The following is a 19,663-nucleotide window of genomic DNA, read 5'->3' on the forward strand; positions in this document are numbered from 1 at the left end:
ATATTTCCAAACCTAAAAGCACCTTGTAATAATACCATTTTTTCAAATTATGCTGCCACTGAGAATTTTCTTATTTGCATGTAGAATTTACATGAATCCAGAGACTACAAGGAGAGAATATTCAGACAATAGTTAGCTTTTTCATTAGGAAAAAGACCATCATTTACAAATTCAGTAGAGAAATTACTATTGCAAGTCTTTCTGTCTCACTGAAAAACTGAAAGTCTTCCATTTGCAAAGTTAAAAAGTTCCCATTTTTAGCTGGAAAGAGCTGCAGAGTAATGAGGAGAGAATTCTCAAAGCAGTGTGTTTAAAATTATATTTCTTAGTCTTCTGAAGTAACCCTAATAAGGGAAATATTTGAAAAGTAGTTTTTTTAATATAATGGTATAAGTATACATTTCAGAATCTAAGTTTAGGCATCACACCTGAATACATGTAGGAAAATATGTGTGTGTACAGTGTCCAGTTGCTGTGTCTGTATAGCTCAGATGATGGACAGCTAGTTCAAACCCACATAAAGTATGTGGGCTACCCTAGGAACTCCCATTGGGTGACCGGAACAGTCCTCTGAGAGGCCTCTTGTTGAGAGGTCTGCCTTCACAGTATTGATAATCCTTCCTACTGAGTGTGAAATCAGTCTCCCCAATTGAGCTTCTCATCTGCAACCTCAGAGGTTATTTTAACACATATGATTGCCATGATCAGACCATGTTACTGGATGATCCTTGGTAACGTTCAGAGTTGATGACAATCAATACTGCAAATGAGAACCATGCATATGATCTTAAGACCAATATTTCAAGAGAGCATAAGAAAAAAGGTTTTCACTCAAAAAGCAGTGTAAAGGAAGGAGGTAGTATCATTCTTTCTTTTATTCTGCTATGCATAGTACTTATGGAACCTCTTATCAGTTTTGGTGTTCCATTGCCATGCACACATCTTTAACCTCGCGCTGTAGTGCTGACTGATTCGGATACTCATTGGCATGCATGTCTTTTGCACCATCATTCTGCCATCTCCAAAGATTCCTTTCAAGCTTTGGCTATGCTGCTACTGCAGCATTTCTATAACAATGTTTGTTAGCAGTATAAATCTAGCCTATTTTTGAGGAGAACAGGATTCAGTCTGTAGAACTTGCCACGCAACTGTATCCAGTTTCATCTCTAACATACAGTAGTTACTAGTTCAGACTGGCATCTTTCACCACAAGCTCATATCTGTCTGGAAATACAGTCTGTAGCTTTCCTTTCAATTGCTGGTATGTCCTACACTCAGGAGTCAGTCAAGAATTTGCTTGATACCTTCAAAAAATAAATTGTGAATGGCTGTATGTGATCTGGTTGCTTGCAGTAGTGGGGGACTGGGGTAGATGGCCCAAGAGATCCCTCCCCTCTACAGATAGAGATTCTGGTGCCAGTTGCATTTAATCAATTTTACCATGGAATAGGTGGTGGAAAGTTTTATCCTTCAGACTCTGAAGGGCCATATGTCCCCTCCAAGAATGTTTGACTGGAGGCACACATCCTTTAATGTCTTAGTTCAGATCAGGAGTGGGTTTTTGAAGTGAATCTGTTGATCATCCTCACTGTGCTTTGATTCATCAGAGAGTGTGTCCTTTGTTTAAACTAAATGAAAAGATATGCTCTGGGAGCCCTCCAGGTGTTCCAGCCACTAATGAAAATTTGGTCCACAAGACCAGAATAGAGCTAGTTTTAATTAAGAGACTGCTCTGAAACACAAAGAGTGCGATCATTAGGTCCTCAATGTCAACAGTTTCACCATATTTCTGCTTCTATTCCACCACCCCTCCTGTGGATATAGACACAACCTCATTGTCCTTACCATCAGGACCAGAGAGGGATTCTTACAAATCCTTTACCATCAGTGGGATTCAGTTTGTTTTAGCATCCCTCTCCTGGTTTTGGCATCCCAGCAATAATACAAAAGTAACATTTGATGTCTGTGGTATGCAGTTTGAGTAATCTGGGAGGGACAGAGGGAGTATATTCTGCCCAGAACTCATCGTAGTTATCCTAGTTATCAAAGTAGGTAGTTGACTAAGGGAGCCGAGAGCCAGGAGCAGCTGAAGAAGCAGAGATTCTCTGATTGCTCTCGCCAAAGTAGTGGGGAGGACGTGGCAGCAGCAGACCTGGCTTGCTGGATAGCTGCTTTTATTCACCTTGATGGCAGAGATTCCACTCTTTCTGTCCCACTGAGAAGCCTAGAGCTGCTTCTGCTTCTGGATTTCTAAATAGTAAAGTACCAAACTGTCCTGTTCCAATATAATTATGCATATGGGACTAAGTTAACCCTAAATTGAACTAATGACCAGATGAACAAAGGCAAGCAGCATGGAATTGAATCACTGGGACTGGAATATTTGCCAGATTTGCTCTAAGTATAGCTTATGTCATCACAGAGTCTACTGCCAGAGCTCTAGCCATTAGCATAACTCGGAGGAACTGTTTGCGACTTAGATCATCAGGCTTTGTTCCAGTTTTTGCCATATTGATAGAAAAATTCCACACTCGGAGTTGGTTTGCTTTTAATGTCAAGTATTCATTGATTTTTAAAACCACAATTTAAAATTGACAAGCAGAAAATTGTTGTTTAAGCCATCAATTTTAATGTGTGTTGCATAAGCACAGCCCAGACATTCAGTCTAATTTTTGGTATAACAGAGCACATTTTAGTATGCAGTCTAGTTGCAAAGTGTTTATTCTAAACTCAAAGTTTCTTTGAGTTGACCTGAAAACCAAATAATCCAGCACACATGTATTGAGAAGATATATGTACTTTAGTGCATATTGAGATTCTTTTACATTTGTTGTTGTGTCAGAATATTCACTGAAAATATATGTCAAGCTACATTTGACTGGAAACTGGCATTCAATTAACAGATGTAAAAACCTCATTTTGAAATAGATTTTTATTAGTTGAACAAAATTACTAGGAATGGACTCAATATTTAGACTTACATTTTTAGGAATATTCATATATTTATATAAACCCATGTGGGAGATGCAAGTCTGATCTGTTCAGGCAGAGGAAGGAGCTGAATCGCTTCCCCTTTCCCTGGGCGAGCACACTCGTCTCTGAGTTAGTATTCAGAAGGTAGCTGGCAGCTCTTCATTTGGAAGCAGTTTGAAATGAAAGCAGCCATGGTTGTTGTACTTTGTGCTAAAAGTCAGTGCTGTTGGCGAGCATGCGCACTCTGAAGTGTGTTCAGAGCTTATCTCGGGGGGTGTTAGGTGTTAGGATGTTTAATTTATGTTTTTCAGATGTAGACAGAGAACTAGGTATCAAGCTCAGATGAGAAAAGATGTGCTTCTGGATAGCTGCAGAAACAGATTTTAGACACACAACTACATTCTCTGTGGAAAACCCAGATTCTTACATTTTCCCAGGTTCCCAAGACAGCAGGAGGAGAGGGTGGTGAAAGGCAACTTCGGAATTTCTTTCTTAAATTTTGGCTTCTATATGCTTTTTAGGATCTTGTCCAAGCATCTAGCTTATTTTCTTGTTTTACTAATACCTATGGCGGATTTGGAAATATATTTTTGTTGTGGCAGCACCACAGCCAAAAAAGCCCCAAAAAACAAAACAGCCCTCAAACTTACTGCAAATAGAAACAGCCTTTTCATTCATTCAGTTTATATGTATCTATAGGTATGTGGTTTATATGTGTGTGTGTGTGTGTATATGTATATATATATATTTATATATATATATAAAAGCTGACTCAACCTTTTCTTTATAGTTCTGTATTTCTCTACAAATATAGTTTGCTTCTACACAAAGTTATTGCGCATGTACTATTTTAAAAAGCAGAACGATTTTTCTGAAAATTGCAAGTATGTTTTTAAATTAAATTTAACAAGAATTACATCAGAAACTAATCTCTGGTAGATTTTTTTTTTCTTGAATGATGTAATTAACAGAATAATACAGTTTCTTCACGCTTTCTACATAACTAGATCTCATTGAAATCTGTTCTTATGGAGTTCAACAAGCTGCCTAATGCAATGGTGTCTGCTGCCCCCACTCCTCTCTGCAATGCTGCTGTCTGCCCTGGTAGTATAGCAAGTCACCCTGCTGCCTAATGGAAGCTGTGGCGTGCCTGGGAAACAGTGAATATTTTCACTAAGCGAAGCTTGCACTTGTTTGGCTTATAAAGACAATGTTTCCCAGTAACCAAGCAGTAGTATGGCAGATAACATTCAAGGTAGATAAAAACAGAGTAATGTATGTGGAGGGAGGAGCAGAATCCTGTGATGGTTCTTAGCAATTTGTTACCATTCAGGAACAGGGCTTTTGGGGTTACAGAAAATAAACCTATAGTACTATCAATTTCATAACCAATAGTAGTTAAGAAATTTCCTGGCATTTTATTTGTATTTTTAGAAGGGATAGAGAAGAAAATGGCATATTGTTATGCTGCTGTATTAATCCATGATGCATGTGCATCCAGCATACTGTGGGCAGTTCTAGGCCGTTATCATCCCCCATCTGAACAGTGATACGGTGGTATCTCTGTATGAGTTTTGAAAATGTATTATTACAACTTGAAAGAGCTTTTGGAAGTCAGTATTTCTGAAAGATCAGAATCATGCACACCTCTTCTAGCTTGTTAATAATCTCAGTTCTTTTCAGTGCTGGGATACTGAGCCCAGACAGCTCAAATGTGTTGGTTACATATATCCAACTTCTTTAAAGATTCTAGGGTGTTTGTGTTAACTCTCAAATACCGAAAACTTATCTTTTCTATGAAAGTAGATGGAATTTCAGATTAGTAAGTATGGAGCGGTAGAAAAGAGGCAGATGGTAAGAATGTTTGATCAGATTCTACATAAAAAGACAGTGACCACAGGTAAGTGTTTAAGAAAAAATTGTAACAGGTCAGGTTCAGAGTGCTCCTTCTCTATATACTCTCCCAGATCCCAGTAAAAAGCAAATTAAGGATTATGGTTTAGTTCTGTTGAAATCTGTCCTCCTCTTTTCTAGTGCAGTTCTGTGCCATTGCTACGTGATCTCAAATTGTTGCCAGACACGTGCTGCTGCCTGCTCTCCTCCTTGCTGGGATGAGTGTGTGCTTAGCAGAATTTGGGTGTGACTGGTCATTCCTCATGTTGGGGATGGTAAAGTAGGCTGACTGTTAACATACATACTGTTTGATGATTCAGAGGGCAAGCTGGGATGGGGGAGTGGTGAGCAGGTACCTGCTGCCAGCTTTTTGAGAAACTTTTCCAAAACATTCTTTTTTCGACCAGAGAACTAAAATTTCCTCTCATTTTAAGTATCATGTTTGAGTTTGACTAAACAAATGTATTTTGGTTTCCTAGCTATATTCAGCCAACCAAATAATACATTTCCCTACTTAGCACCTTAATCAATATTCCATTTGAACATATTTCTTTTTAATTAGAATTATGCAACATTGTACATCTTTTCTGCAATTAGGACTGTAAAAAATGAAAAAGTGAAGGCCTTTTTCTGCAATCTGTTTGGCAGTTGCTCTAAGAGCAATGAAAGCTGCAACTACAGATACTCGCCTATTGTTTAAGTATTGGGATACTGTAGCAAGAAAGTGATAAACAGAAAAAAATTGTAATTACAGTTCATAAGATATATTTTTCATGTACTCTTTAATTATTATTTCATCTTTATTTCAGAAGATATATAGTGATGACATTAAAATTGATTTTTATTATATACATATTTAGTCTTCAGTGCCCTGTGTAATATATGTCATGTGGAAAATGGGGACTTGTTTTCTATTCATGTGTGAAAGCAAAGCTGAAATTAATAATGAAACTGCATGTTTAATTAAAATAGCAGTGAAAATTTTTTGTGTTAAGGTGCACATACTATCAGGTGAATGGAATAGGCTTGTATGGCCATTTACATAGTAGGTGCTTCTCCTGCGACCTTTTCTGAGAAGTTACAGCCCTGGTTCATGATCTGAGTCAGACGCAGCCTTTACAGTTTAAGAGAAGATTGCCTTCAGTTGCCTACTGCTGCTTGCCTGCTGCTGCTAACCACCACGTAGCGGTGGTGGGAGAGGGTGACGTAGCCTCTCCATCAGTTGTTGCTTTCCGCAGATCAGTGTATATTAGAGTCATTGATTGCTACTTGTGCTGGGTTTTTTATGATTCAGGCTGAATTATTTTGCTTAGGCAGTTACTGCTTCTAAGTGTCATTAGCTGGTACATATTGCTAAAGTTCTGAATTGGTTTCAATGAAACAATTTGTTTCATTGAAACAACTACAAGAAGTACTTGTAGTTGTTTCATTGAAAAGCTGCAACTGTTCTACTGTTCAGAGCAAGGGTTTCTTCTGGGATCTGGATTTTATTTTTTGTATGGGACATTTGGCCCAATTAGAAGTCTCTTGAAATCATCATTGATATTCAGTTGAACTTGTTACAGAGGTTGTAAACAGTCTCTAAATATTGCTTTTGTACTGAGCATTCTCTAGTCTCCATCCAAAGAAGATTTAAGTAAAATGTACCCCACCCCCCGCAGCTGCCAGCAGCTGCTGGGGTGCCAGGCATTAACATGAGGCAAGTGAGATTGTTGTCCTCTTCTCTTAGTGGTATCTATTCAACATAGAGGACGAAAGGAGGAAACACCCAAAATGGAGTGCGGATAGGAAAGGCCTAAATTTGGCAATAGGATTGAATGAAAGAAGAGGCAAGAGCAGAGAGAGGGCGTGCGGTGACCCCTGCAAGTGAATGTGGGTTGCCCTAGCTCCCATGTGCCTTTGATGTCTCACCAAGTTGGGGAACTTGTTGCCAGAATGGATCTGAAGCAAGTGAAAGATGGCAATCTGCTACTACCGTCGCTTAGTCTCAGACTGCCACAGGAAGGGATCTGCATTGCTAATCTAAACTTTGCAACTTTTGCAAACTTTTGCAGACATCGGTATGGTATCATGTAATGGGATTTTTTTAGCTAAAAATATAATAAATTACAGGGTTTGAATGTTTTTAACCATCATTTCCATTAAGAAATATCAAAATACTCTTTGAAATCAAACACTTGAGCTGGAAAGTCAGGCACTCAGAAAAAGTTGGAAGATGTCAGAATTAAGATTGAATTTGTCCCTTGTAGGTACACATAATGATAAGATCTTTAATTATGTGATCACATAGTTTTTACCAGAATGAATGCTGCCCAGAGAATGAATCAGGGAGGTTGCCTCCAGAACCCTTGCCTTAATTGTTGGAAAGTGTAGTAATTTAAGCAGAGGACTGCAGGAATCAAAAGCCCACGTTCTAAGGCATGTTGAAAGCACCACTGAAAAGCTGGATTTTATTGTTTTTTCCACAGAGTTTTTATATGATTTTGGAAGGTCACTTATTTCTCTCTGTATGTTGCTAGTTGCTATGGCATGCAATCTGAGATACCTGAGCTCTGAACACAGCTGCATTTGGAATGAACACAAGTGTGCTTTGAATATATAAAATGCTATAAAAATGCAAAGTCCTCTGAAAAGTAAGGCCCTAAACACCATACACTGACATGGTAATGCCAAAATTGCCAAAAGAATCTTCAGTTTTTTAAGTAGCCAGTTTGTTCTCTGTAAAATGGAAATACCATCACCTTGCTACAGTTAAATTAATTGAATGTTTTGAAGTATTCAAGTCGAACACCATATAGGGAAATGAGTAGCTTGTATTCAGGAATCTGATTTTGGCTAACTTCCTATAAATGAGGCTTTGAGAACACTGCTGGCTGATGAGGATAGAAAGGAATGCTTAATAACTTCGTAATCTAAAAAAATGGCACAGGATCCTGCAAACACGTTTGTTCACTCCATAAAACTGTGTTCACTGCACATTAGCTATCACTGCACTAAATGAGGCAAGGATCCTTTAGAGGAAAAACAACATAATTATTTAGTTAGAGTAGTATACAGACATATGAATGTTCCTCTAGTTTTAACTGCTTGACTTTCTCCTGTGTTTGTTGTTGCCTCATCATCCAAAATGTGCTGAGCCCTTCTCGATGCAAGTTTTGCAGTTTATTTCCCCCAGATTACCCAAAGCGCTGTCTCAAAAAAAAAAAAAAAAAAAGGAAACAAGAATGTTAAAGCTAAATTTCTTTATGATTTTTCTTTTGTTGCCTTGTTGACAACTGGTCTTCAGTGGAAGGAAGTTAAATCCCGAAGACTGTTTCTTTCTGACTTTTTAGGGATCTTTGTTAAACTGTTCAAATATTCGAGGATGAGTTTTTAAGTTTGCACTGGATCAGCCCGTGAGTGTAGTGAAAATGTATGAACATGCTTCAAGGTAAATAGCATTATCATGAGTGGATTATATTTAAAATTAAAAAAAAAAAAAAAACCACGAAAAAAAGCAGAGTTAGTTTTTCTCTGTAACTCTAAGTCTTCAGGACAAACTTTCTGATTTTTTTGCATTTCCCATATGAAATACTTTAATATCAGGGATTCCACTTAACTACCCAATCTAAGCAGAGAGTAATTTATATATAAAAAGTGTTAATTATTTGAGCAACTGAAATCTGAACTTTATGTATTTAAAAAAAAAAATGCATTTATGTATTGTGGTTGAATCTTGACCCCTGCTCATAGTGAGCTCCTCTGCATGTTACTGAGGTAGGTACAGTGGTGTTTTATATTAGTATTCCTCTACATCTGAGCACAGTAAAACCTGGTTAAGACAACAGACTAAAATAGTTATTCCATTTCATCCTATTTTGTGTCTGTAAACTGTAAATGTAAGTTAAAAGAAAAAAGTTTTCAGGCAAATAAATTCAAAAGTTGCTTCTGTGCAGGGGAGGGAATGCTTACACGTCCTGGCTTTATGCTATCTTTTGCACAAAGTTACAGCAGTGCTTACAGTAACTATTTTACTTTGCAAAATTTGTTACAGAATATTAAGTGAATATCATTTTTTCAATTGAAATGGACCAAATACTAGTATTTATGCAATCCTCCTAAATTTGTTGCCTTAGAAAAGGTTGATATCATGAATAGTGGGGCATATTACATTTTTCAAATAACAGTGTGTGTATATAAAATACGGAAACATGGAGTGATCGTTTTAAATTCAAAAGGCTCTTTTGTCATGCTTATGCATATTTTACATGGGACATTTTCCTCCTGAATTGGGAGGAAATGAGATAGTAGCTTGCCAATTCGTAATGTTACTCACTTTCCCTGCTTAAATGCATTTTTTAAATTATTCGAATACCTACTTAAGAAAAGAAAAAAAGAAGAAGCTGACTTCAGAAGAGCGGAAATACAGTTTCCTATTTATCTACCTTAATAGGCAGGATTTTACATGAAAGAATCAATCTATCTTCTGGTGTGCTAACAGTAACAGTATGAAAATATCATAAAGTAATGTGGTTATGTGCGTCACAGATATGATTCTTATAACCACTTATAACCACTGAAGGAATACTGCAGCCAAGACAAGTCTTTTTAGTTTAATATCTTAAGCTGTATTTTGAAGGATTTCAATAAGAAGTTCAAATTTGACGTAAATAAGTAATACACTTATAGATCTTACGTAAATGTTAAATAGTTTTTTAAAGTAACTTCAGTATGAGTAACAAGATATTTCAATGGATTGTGATAATGATTTTTTCTTAATACATAATGCTTACAGTTTAAATTGAAACAGTTATAACTGATCTTTTGTGCTTACAAATTAAGACTGTTTTAATAATAATCTGCTCCCATATGACAGAAATATATATAGCATTATGTAATCCTTTATCCACAGACTTAAAATATGTCCTTGATGCTGAAAAAATATAGTTATTACCTTTTCATGGTAAATGGGGAAAATGTTTCGCAAATGTTCCTTTCTAAGTCAACTGTGAGATTTCTCATTTCATATTAATTCTGTTGAGTCTTTGGTGGGATCTCTGGGTGTATCTATGTGAGCATTTTAGCTTGGATCAGGAGCATTTTAGCATTTGTGAATCAGCTCTGCTTCTTGTCCCTGTTTCTTGCTCCTTGGTTCACATACCCGAAGCACAGCTGTGGGGATCCTTTGGGGCAAAGCTAAAGGAGAAGCAAGCTGCAGGAGCACAGCTAACACGCTTAACTGCTAACGTGTGCTCACTCTGTGGGTCCAGATTAGAGCGAAAGAGCTAGCGATCTCTGCCACGTGTTCAGCGTGGGGTCGCTTGCTCTTCAGTACCAGTTGTTTCACTCTACAGCTCTGTTCCTGCTGCACCGTACTGCAGGCTATGCAACTATAGTCCATGCTCATTATACACATCAGTCTGTAACAAAATGTATTTAATTGTTGATTATCAGTATCAAGTATTTCATAGACTTTTGGGCAAACCATAATATTCTTAAAAGAATCATATAGTAATGCTGTTACCCAAATTGGAATGATCCAAATGGAAGCCAGATGCCTAAATGTGGCCCAGAATGTCTTCTGGGACAACTAAAGAGTTGTCCACTGTCTTTTCTTGCGCAGCCTTATGCTTGCCATGGAGATGTGAGAGGAATGGTGGTTCCTAGCAGTACTGGAAGCCCAACAGCTGTCAGATGTCTTCTGGTGTGCCACCACGTCTCCCAGTGTGCCACCATATGTCCAAGTTGCTCATAAGCCACTGCTATGCCCACATGGGAAGAAGAAATAATCATGTGGCTCCAGAGATGCCTCAGAGCATCTGTCACAGTACTAAAAAGTTTGAACCTCCCAGCTGTAAATTAACAGTATATTGATCTGCATTTTGCTTTTTGTCTCTCCACAGTTACCAATTACAATAATGTGGTAGAAGCCAACTCAGATTCAGATGATGAAGATAAATTGCATATAGTGGAAGAAGAAAGTGTAACTGATGCAGCAGACTGTGATGCTAGCGTGCCAGAAGATGACTTGCCAACAGACCATGCGGTATTACCAGAAAACAGTGAAAGAGATGGGAGTACAAACAGTTGCTGGGAAGATGAAGGTGTGTTCATTTTCTCTGATGATGCTGTATAGCATTTCCTATATATTTTATTTATATATTTTTTTCCTAAAAAGGAAAGATTCCATAGAATTTTTTGCTCACTTTGTTACTAAAATGCATCAAAGCAATAAGCATCTAATATTCACAACCAAATAAGAGTCAAATTTTCTACCATATTTATTATAAGTTCTTTATTTAATGTTTGAGGCAGATTCCAAGATGTGTTCATTCCATTTTTGTTGTTAATCAAATGATCCAAATCTATGGATACAGCATTCTCAAGTGTGATCAGATAATAGTTACTTTCTTTCGGTTTTTCCATGTCCTTTACATGGCAGGCCTCTGCCATAGCTTCCAATAAGATTCAAGATTTGTTCAGGTGTATCTTGGGGAGTAAGCAGTAAGCCAAAAACACAAAACAAAATAGCACTCAGATGTAATGTTCTACCTGGGGGCTGTTTCTGCTTTTTCACTTGCCAAACAAAGCCAGATTAAAGTAAACAATAGCTGAAAAAGAAAAAGGAGAGTAGAGATGATGGAAAAAGACATTGAAGAACATAATGATACTGTTTGAGGTAGAAAGCATCATTCATATTTATTAAATTTTTAGATTATTAGTTTTAGAATTGGATATCTCATTCATAATGAATCTGTATTTTGAAAGCACTGGAAGGAAGGCAAATGTACATCTTATATGGCAGCCTAAGAGGCAGCAAATTTGAAGCAATCAGGAAATTGGCCATTTTTCTATGGGTTCTAATACTGAGTTTAATAATATCACACAGCATGCTTACATTTGAGCTAAATTGGGGTAAAAGCATAAATTTATGGAATGCCTTTATCCCACGAAACAAACAGAATGTTTTGAAGTATGTCCCTGTTTGTGTCTGAACTCAAACCACAGTTCTTTACCGTCCACCTTGTTAAAACTGGTGATTTAAGACAAATTGCATGACTGCACATCAAAACAAACTGAAAGCATTCATATGTTCAATAACTACAGTCCAGCTGAGAGAGAGCAGATGAGAGTTCAAAGAATAGCTTCAAGTCAGCCATTCTTTATGTAGCTGCTACTGCCAAGGTATACTGTGCAGTAAAATGAACCTTTGGAACTAAATTATTAGTTAGGTGGGTAATTTTCTTAGTTCACCTACAAAATCTTTGTTCTACTACAGGGTGTATATTGGGAATTACAGTTACATAAAAATTGGCTGAACGTAGGCTATTTCTTGAACCGCACAGCCATGGGTTTGGGAAATCTGAAATACGCATCTGGACACAGCGGTGGGTAACGGAGGTGCTGGACACCCTTGTGTGCAAGTCTAGGCTAAACATTTCTCGGAGACATACCCACAGCTAGTCACAACCCTGCATCTTGCCTGAGACAACTCTTTGGAGTTTTTCAGAATTCCAGACGTGTAATGGCATGTTTTTTGACTTCTTATTTCGAATGTATGATTTTAACCTTTTAAAATCTATTTGGTAAAGTGAAGCATTTCAACTAAATTCTACTTTAATTCTGTTGAGAGCATCAGGCAACCTTATTCTGAGAAAACGATGCCAGAAGATGTCAGCCTTTTTTTGTGAAAGTTTTGCCAGAAAGTCAGGTGACCTGACTGTGTATATTTCTAAATATATAAACTTATGGGAAGTCCTGACTTCATACTGGGCATTATGTGGTAATTTCTCTTCATATAGCTATTATAATCCATAGCGTTAAGCACTTACCAAATGCTTTTCTCTGCCTTGGTCATTGTTTATTACAACAGGCTTTCGTCAGTGTTTGGTCAGACAAAAAATTTAAACATTGTTATACATACTTGCTGAAAATAGCGTAATTTCATATGTAAAAAATATGTTTATTCTGAAACTTCTCTTTGTAGCAGTCTGGGGATTTTTCATTTGATAACAATTTTTTTTTGAATGTTTGATTTTCTGGCAATGGCTATGTGAGAAAAATAAAGGCTAAATTAGGATTCGTGGTACTTTGTTTTATCTGCTCGCAAAGTTCTGTTCATTTTTTGTATGCCTTTCATAGAAGGAAACATGTTAGCTCAAAAGCGTGTCATCAGTCTCAGTTGTACATTAGAAACCTTAAGAAAAGGGTGTTTGTATACATGATCTTTGTCTTAAAGGGAAAGAAACTGGGGCAGATGCTAGTGCAGCATTACTACCCTCAAAGATGGGTGATTATTTTTAGAAAACGTATAGTACAATAATTTTAATAAGTTGTGTTTCGTGACTAAAGTAGTACTGAAAGTTACTGGTTTTAGCTGGACTCGACAGAGTGGGCTTTTTACATATTTATTCTGTTCAGAAATGCACAGAAATAGAAACAACATACGTAAAATTTCTTTATCAGATTAGTTTCCTTCCGTTTCCAGTCATTCTAACTGAATTTCTAAAAGACCTTCAGAACAGGTGTTTTAAATATAAGGTGTGTATCTCAGGAGGTTTAACTGAAACAGTCATACAAGTTTGAAGAAGTAAACCACGTGTATCCTGCACAAGTGCTTGGCGGTGTGCCAGCATTCGTGCGTGTAATGATTCTATAACATGCTCTTTTTTCTCTTTAGCTTAAACTAAAGCCTATGCTGCAATTAAGAAAGCAAAAGCTAAATGCCTATTGACTTCTTATAATAATTTTTCAAGTATATTACCATTTATAAATTGTAAATATTTAGGAAAACAAGAGATCTTAGACCTTGAGCTAAGATAGTTTTGAAAAATTAAATATTTAGAAAAATTGTCCAAACACTGTAGTAAACTTTAAAAACTTAGTGAAGTTATATTTTTGGTGTAAGCTCCTTTTGGAGCTCAAGAATTCCTTTAGCTCATAAAATTTTAGATTGAGCCGAGGTGGTACAGATGGATTGTGTTCCCTCAGTGTCCTGGGTTGCTGAGGAAGGTTGCTGCACTTTTATATATTAATTACCTTGAGGCAGGGGGTGGGGAGAAAGGCTAAAAAAGTGTGTCATCTTCTTGGCCAAGTTTTTACTCACAGGAACAACAAAGCAGGCATAACAGTAAACAGCATTTGCTACATGCAAGTTCTGTATCAGGCAATTAGCTTGAAAGAATTAAAATTGGAAACTCTTGATGGGCTTTGGAATTTATTCCCATCTCTGAAGATAACATTGTGGCAGAAACTTTAATAAAGTTTATTTTTCTGCCTCCAATCAAAACTTCCATTTTGCAAGCAGTTAAAATTTGGTCAGGTATCTTATCCATGCATAGATCTTTACAGTCAGCCTATGACACAGTGGTAGTGTCATTCATATTCACTCTTAGTACACTGTCATCTGAAAATTATTAGCATTTGACCCTAGGTAGTCCCACCATATCTCTAAGCAGCTGTTCATAAGTCATGATTAGATACAGAAAAGAACAGATTTGAGTAGTACTACAGTTCAAGAATTAGCTATTGAAGGTCCAGGCACTCATCCTCAAAGTGAGGCCTTGCCTTATGTGATTTCAGAGTTTCTGAATGGCTGGATGGTTCTGATTTCGTGACCATAACAGGTCCTATAGAGATTTTTAAGAATATGGCTATTTGTCCTTATTTCCAAATAGCAAGAGGGGCTTTTTCAGCATTGCCACTACTATTCATATGTACTTTATGGGAATTAAGAAGAACAAATAGAACAAGTCCAAGAACATGTGTTACGATGATCTATGTCCAGATGAAATATGGAGATGGATATTCATGCCCCAAATGCTACTAGGTGGAGAGCTGCATTTAAGTGATCATTCAGCAGAAAGCTCAAAGTATTTCTCAATTCAGAGCTTTGACTTCTGTTTGATGGAAGAATGTCTTAAAATCTATTCCCCTACCACCAGGTCGCTTCACAGGAGCTGTGTTTACAGCATGGTAATTGGCTTCTGAGTACATAAATGCGAAGTTGACTTCTTAAGCTGAACATACATTGCTGTACAGATGGAGCTTTACTTGACAGTTATTGAATTATTAACTAATTATTATTATTATTATTGTTAATTATCCGTACAGCATTAAGGAAGATAACCCCGCTCTAGAAGGTCTCTGCCCTGTCTTATACCCCACTTTTAGGTCGTAGGACAAGAGAGTACCAAACAAAGAATTTATGATTATTAGATCTGAGATTGTTTTTAATTTTATTGAGATGAAATCTTGAATACCATAAATTCCTTGACATTATCATGGGAAGTATAGCTTTTATTTGTTCTGCAGCCAGAGGAGTTTGCTATAAAGACTATAAATTAAATTTCTGTAATTTATAACTTACTGATATTTCCCCCCACCCCCTTCCACAGAACCAATTTTACAAGGGAGAAAAGTCACGAACCCCTTTTAAGAAGAAAAATAGTGGGTCTTGTGTCATAACTGTTTCTAAGAAATTAAGGTTTGGATTTAAATTTGCATTGTATGTAATCAACCGTCTTACAGATTCTGAACAAAATCTGTGGAATTATGAGCCCAAAATATGACTACTTCACAATCCAGCATTCACCAATAGAATATGTACTGATTTTTTTTCTTGACAGTAATTAAAATAGACTAAGATTTAAGTATTACAGTTTCCTTTTAAGCATATTTCTTGTTTATGATTGCATCTGCAGATAGAGCTTCCACGCCTTGTGGGGTCTGTTGGATTTTATCAGGGTAGATGAATTAACAGTCTTTTCCTTTGAGGAAGACATTTTTAACTGAGAACTTGAAGTAGTCCTAAAATTTATCATCTAACTTACTAAGGAGAAATTGGCTTCTCCTGTAACTAAAAAGTTGGCAACTGGGGTTTTGAATAGCCATACCAAATGATTTTTCTATCAATTGTTTTTTTATGGCTATGACAATGTACTGAAATACTGTGAAGTAAGGTATATAAATATATAAGGACTGCCATTTCAGATCACACCAGTAGTGTATTCTAACTTCTTTTCTCACTTGAGGCCTTTTTTTGCAGTGTTGCTCTGAAGCGTCTGAAGTCCTCAAAATGAAACTATGATATAATGCTTTAATTTCCATTGACGCATAGCTGTTGTCCATTAATGCAAGCACATACCCTGACATAGTATACTAATAATAAAGGAGTCAAAAAACAATATTCTTTACAATTCTAGTGAAGTATGAAATTGCCACCAGAGCCTTCCTACGCACTTCTGCCAGAAGCCAGTTACTGACAAAAATGGCAGCAGAGGCGTTTCCAGTACAAATTTACCCATTTCTATCAGCCTGCTGATACAGGCTGCCCAGCACTGCAAGTTAGGGACAGCTTTAGTCATTTATTGAGGTGAGCCAGTAATCTGTAGTGAGGTAACACTTGTGTGTCCCATGCCTGACCATTCCGGTTGTGGGGAGCTAGCAAAGCTTCAGCGTTACGTGGAAGTCTGATAAAAACATGCAAACTCTTCCTTGGTATTGCAATCATTATATGCCCTTTTATGAAACTTTTTTCTAGTACGCAGGTGATCTGAAGTAGGGAGCATGTGTTTAAAGTCAAGGTTTGTTTAAACCACCACAGTCTATAGGTCGTTTCTAGAGAGATTTCAAGAAAGAGAAAGTATTACGTAGCTGTTTGCAGGCAGTACCAGCAAATTATCAATTGTTTCCCAAAACTGCTAATTTGAAAAAATAAAGGTACTAATCTTATGATACTCTGGCTTCTGAAAATAATATTCTGGTGTATCAGGTAGCTGCATTTGTGGATAGGATTTTTTTTTAAGTAGCTCACTTCATATTTGCTGGAAAAACACACTACAAAATTTGGAAACATGACAGTCTTTTTTGCCTGTCTTCAAATAACAGTGTTTACTGTTGTTCCCTTTCAAAATTTTGTTTCTTTGACCATGGAACATCTTTGTACGGCAGCTGATTACATGCTGTTGTAATAATAAGGAATCTGTATTTTTGAAAGAATGTTGTCCTTCGAGTTCAGAACAGGAAACAATTGCTTAAGAGACACTTCCTCAAATGTATTAAGATTTTTTTTTTTTTTAACATTCGTTCTTATTTTTGTGAAATTTAATATTTCAGCTGGGAAAGAAACAAAGGAAGTCCTGGGGCCTGAAGCTCAGACAGATGAAGTTGGATGTACAGGTACTTGTTTGTTAATCTGCATCGCTTATGCATAAAGTGCTATTGAATTTTGGCTAAGTAAGTATCCTTGTGAAATCTTTGAGGTTTTCCCACTATTCTTTATAAACTGCTTTGCTCTTGCATGCTTGAGGCTTTAAATTGTCAGCACTGTTTTAGCTGACAAAGAAGAGGCCGGACTCCTTTGAGGCTTGCTCGAGCCGGAGGCATAGCTGGCGAAGGGCACAAAGCAGCCCTCTTGCTCGAGAGGCTGGCTGCGGTGCCCCTGCAGCCCCTCGTCTGCTAATGGCTTAGGAACAAGAGCAAAATGAGCAACATCACTGACTTCACGCATAGTTGTTTAGAAAACCACTGCAGGTCAATAGAGAGTGTCTTAAACTACTCCAAGAATATACCAAAATAAACTTGAATTAATACTGTGTCTTATTATCACCTCCTCTATTTGTGCTGATATTACACAGAAAGTAAAATAAAATGTGCATCCTTAGCTTCAGAATCAGGCCGAAACAGATGCTTTGTTATTTTGTTATATTTTTCTCAATAACTTTCAAAAAATTTTTATCATATAGCTTAAGCGCTTACATGCAGCTCTTTTAAAAGGTTGTTATACATTATTTTTTAAATCCTCTTGACACTAAATAGTTAGATATTATAGGAGTAAGCCCTATTTAAAAAAATGTAGGTAGATATATTCACAACTGTAGACTATCGGATTCTTTCTAGTTGCTCTAAAGTGAGGTATCCACAAAAGAGGACAAAGAACTACACTGTGTTACGATAGAGTCTGAGAAGGACTGTCTCATGTCATAAAAAGAATCTAACACCCAATTGTGTCAAATTGCAAATTGAGTATGCGACTTCACACTGAGAGATGAATGGTTAAGCTTCCCCTTCATATTAAAAATATATTTCACATTATTAATAGGGGAGGAAATCTGTCATGATTTAGTGTGCCACAGACAAAGCTCTCAGAATGTTTCATGATGGTTAAAAGTAAACTCTATGAAAAATGTATTTAAGCAAATACTTGCTAGTAAGTATTTGTCATGTGAAACATTAAGTAAAATATTTAACTTCTTAGTTAACATTGAAATACAGTTCAAAAGAATGTTGTTCATTGATTTTTTTTTTTTTTTTTTTTTTTTTTTTTTTTTTTTTTTAAGTTTTGATTTAGAAAATTTTGAAGGATGTTAACCTGGTCTGAAGCAACCTCTTTGATATCTATTTCTAGCTGTGGAGAGCAAGCCGCTCAAAGTTCAGGCTTGATGCATTTCAGCCAACAAACTCATTACACAATATTTAAATGTGTCCTCCGGGCTTGCAGTAATGAACAAGACTTAAATAACATCAAAAAATATGTCTTGAAGGCCAAAAGTTCACTCTTAAAAACATAGGGGCCAAAGGAGCTGAAACTGTAAGCTGTCCTTCAAAATACAAGGACTGAATCATGATTAATATTACATTCAAGATGTGTAGGGAAGTTGAGGGGAACAGATAAATCCAAAATGATATAAATGCACTAAGTTGAAGAGGCAAACTATGATTTTAGTGAGTTTATCTAATGTTGTTATGCCACAGTATCTCTGTTTTAAAACTTGGCATATTGCTGCAGCTTAAAAGGCCTGACCTTAGGAATACTATACTAGTATTTGTAAAGGGTTTTGAAATCCTTGGATAGAGGATCATCTGCAAACGTGAATCACTGTAGATTATGTATATATTACATTTTAAAGGTTTCACTTGATGTCTTGTATCTTGTTTTCTACTCTTAGTAAAAGAAGATGAATGTGATTCTGATGCAGAAAATGAACAAAACCATGACCCTAATGTCGAAGAATTCCTTCAGCAAGAAGATACAGCTGTTATTTACCCTGAAGCACCTGAGGAGGACCAGAGACAAGGCACACCAGAAGCTAGCGGTCAGGATGAAAATGGTAAAAATGTCACCAGTTCAGTTTTTAAGCAATGAATTGCACTAAGCACTTGATCCGTAAGTTCTGTTTTATTTTAAAAGACAAGAATGCATACACATGTAGCTTTTGAAAGAAATGAACTTCTAACTTCAATAACTATGAGATGGTGGGATCATCATTCAAAAATATTATTTATATTCTAAAATTGGACATTAGATTTAAAATCTGGTATTTTGTTTTTATTTAAGTCATCAGAATTGCTTGATATATTTAACCAGAATGAAAGTTTGATTTGGTAACTGGGTCAGTTATATAAATGCTTAAATGATAATCTTCAGTAATGGGGAATATAAAATCAAACTGTCATAAATGCGTTCAGCAGCATTACATGAAAGAACAGAACGCAACATCATAGTAAATATAATTGGACTGAATGAAGAGAATGTGGTCTTTTGTAAGAATAACTTAGGGGTTTTTATATGGTATTTTATTTTTTTTTTTTTTTTTACATTTTTAAACAAAAAGCCAAAGTGAATCTTTCAGGTAGAAGTTCTTTTATTAGCTAGCTAGTTTATGGCAATCCTTGGTTATTTTCTTGAAAAGACAGCAAAGGAGAAAGAATAAATTTTGTTTATACAAAAATCTTTATGTGAAATAGAATATGAATTGTTATTTTTCTTAATGGTAGCCCGGTATGAGATGCTGACTTTCTAATAGACTTTGAAAAT

The 19,663-nt window shown here is 36.4% G+C and overlaps 1 protein-coding gene across 1 annotated transcript in view; it reads left to right on the forward strand.

Annotated features, from left to right (window-relative positions):
- ZEB1 (zinc finger E-box binding homeobox 1) overlaps positions 1-19,663 on the forward strand; it is a 132,084-nt gene that overhangs the window by 93,534 nt on the left and 18,887 nt on the right. The window contains exons 2-4 of the mRNA XM_067291855.1: positions 10,749-10,949; positions 16,963-17,025; positions 18,795-18,956. Of these exons, the coding sequence (XP_067147956.1) occupies positions 10,749-10,949; positions 16,963-17,025; positions 18,795-18,956 (426 nt within the window). The remainder of the gene's footprint in view (positions 1-10,748; positions 10,950-16,962; positions 17,026-18,794; positions 18,957-19,663) is intronic.

The sequence above is a fragment of the Apteryx mantelli genome, chromosome 2, assembly GCF_036417845.1.
Source record: "Apteryx mantelli isolate bAptMan1 chromosome 2, bAptMan1.hap1, whole genome shotgun sequence".
Lineage (NCBI taxonomy): Eukaryota > Metazoa > Chordata > Aves > Apterygiformes > Apterygidae > Apteryx > Apteryx mantelli.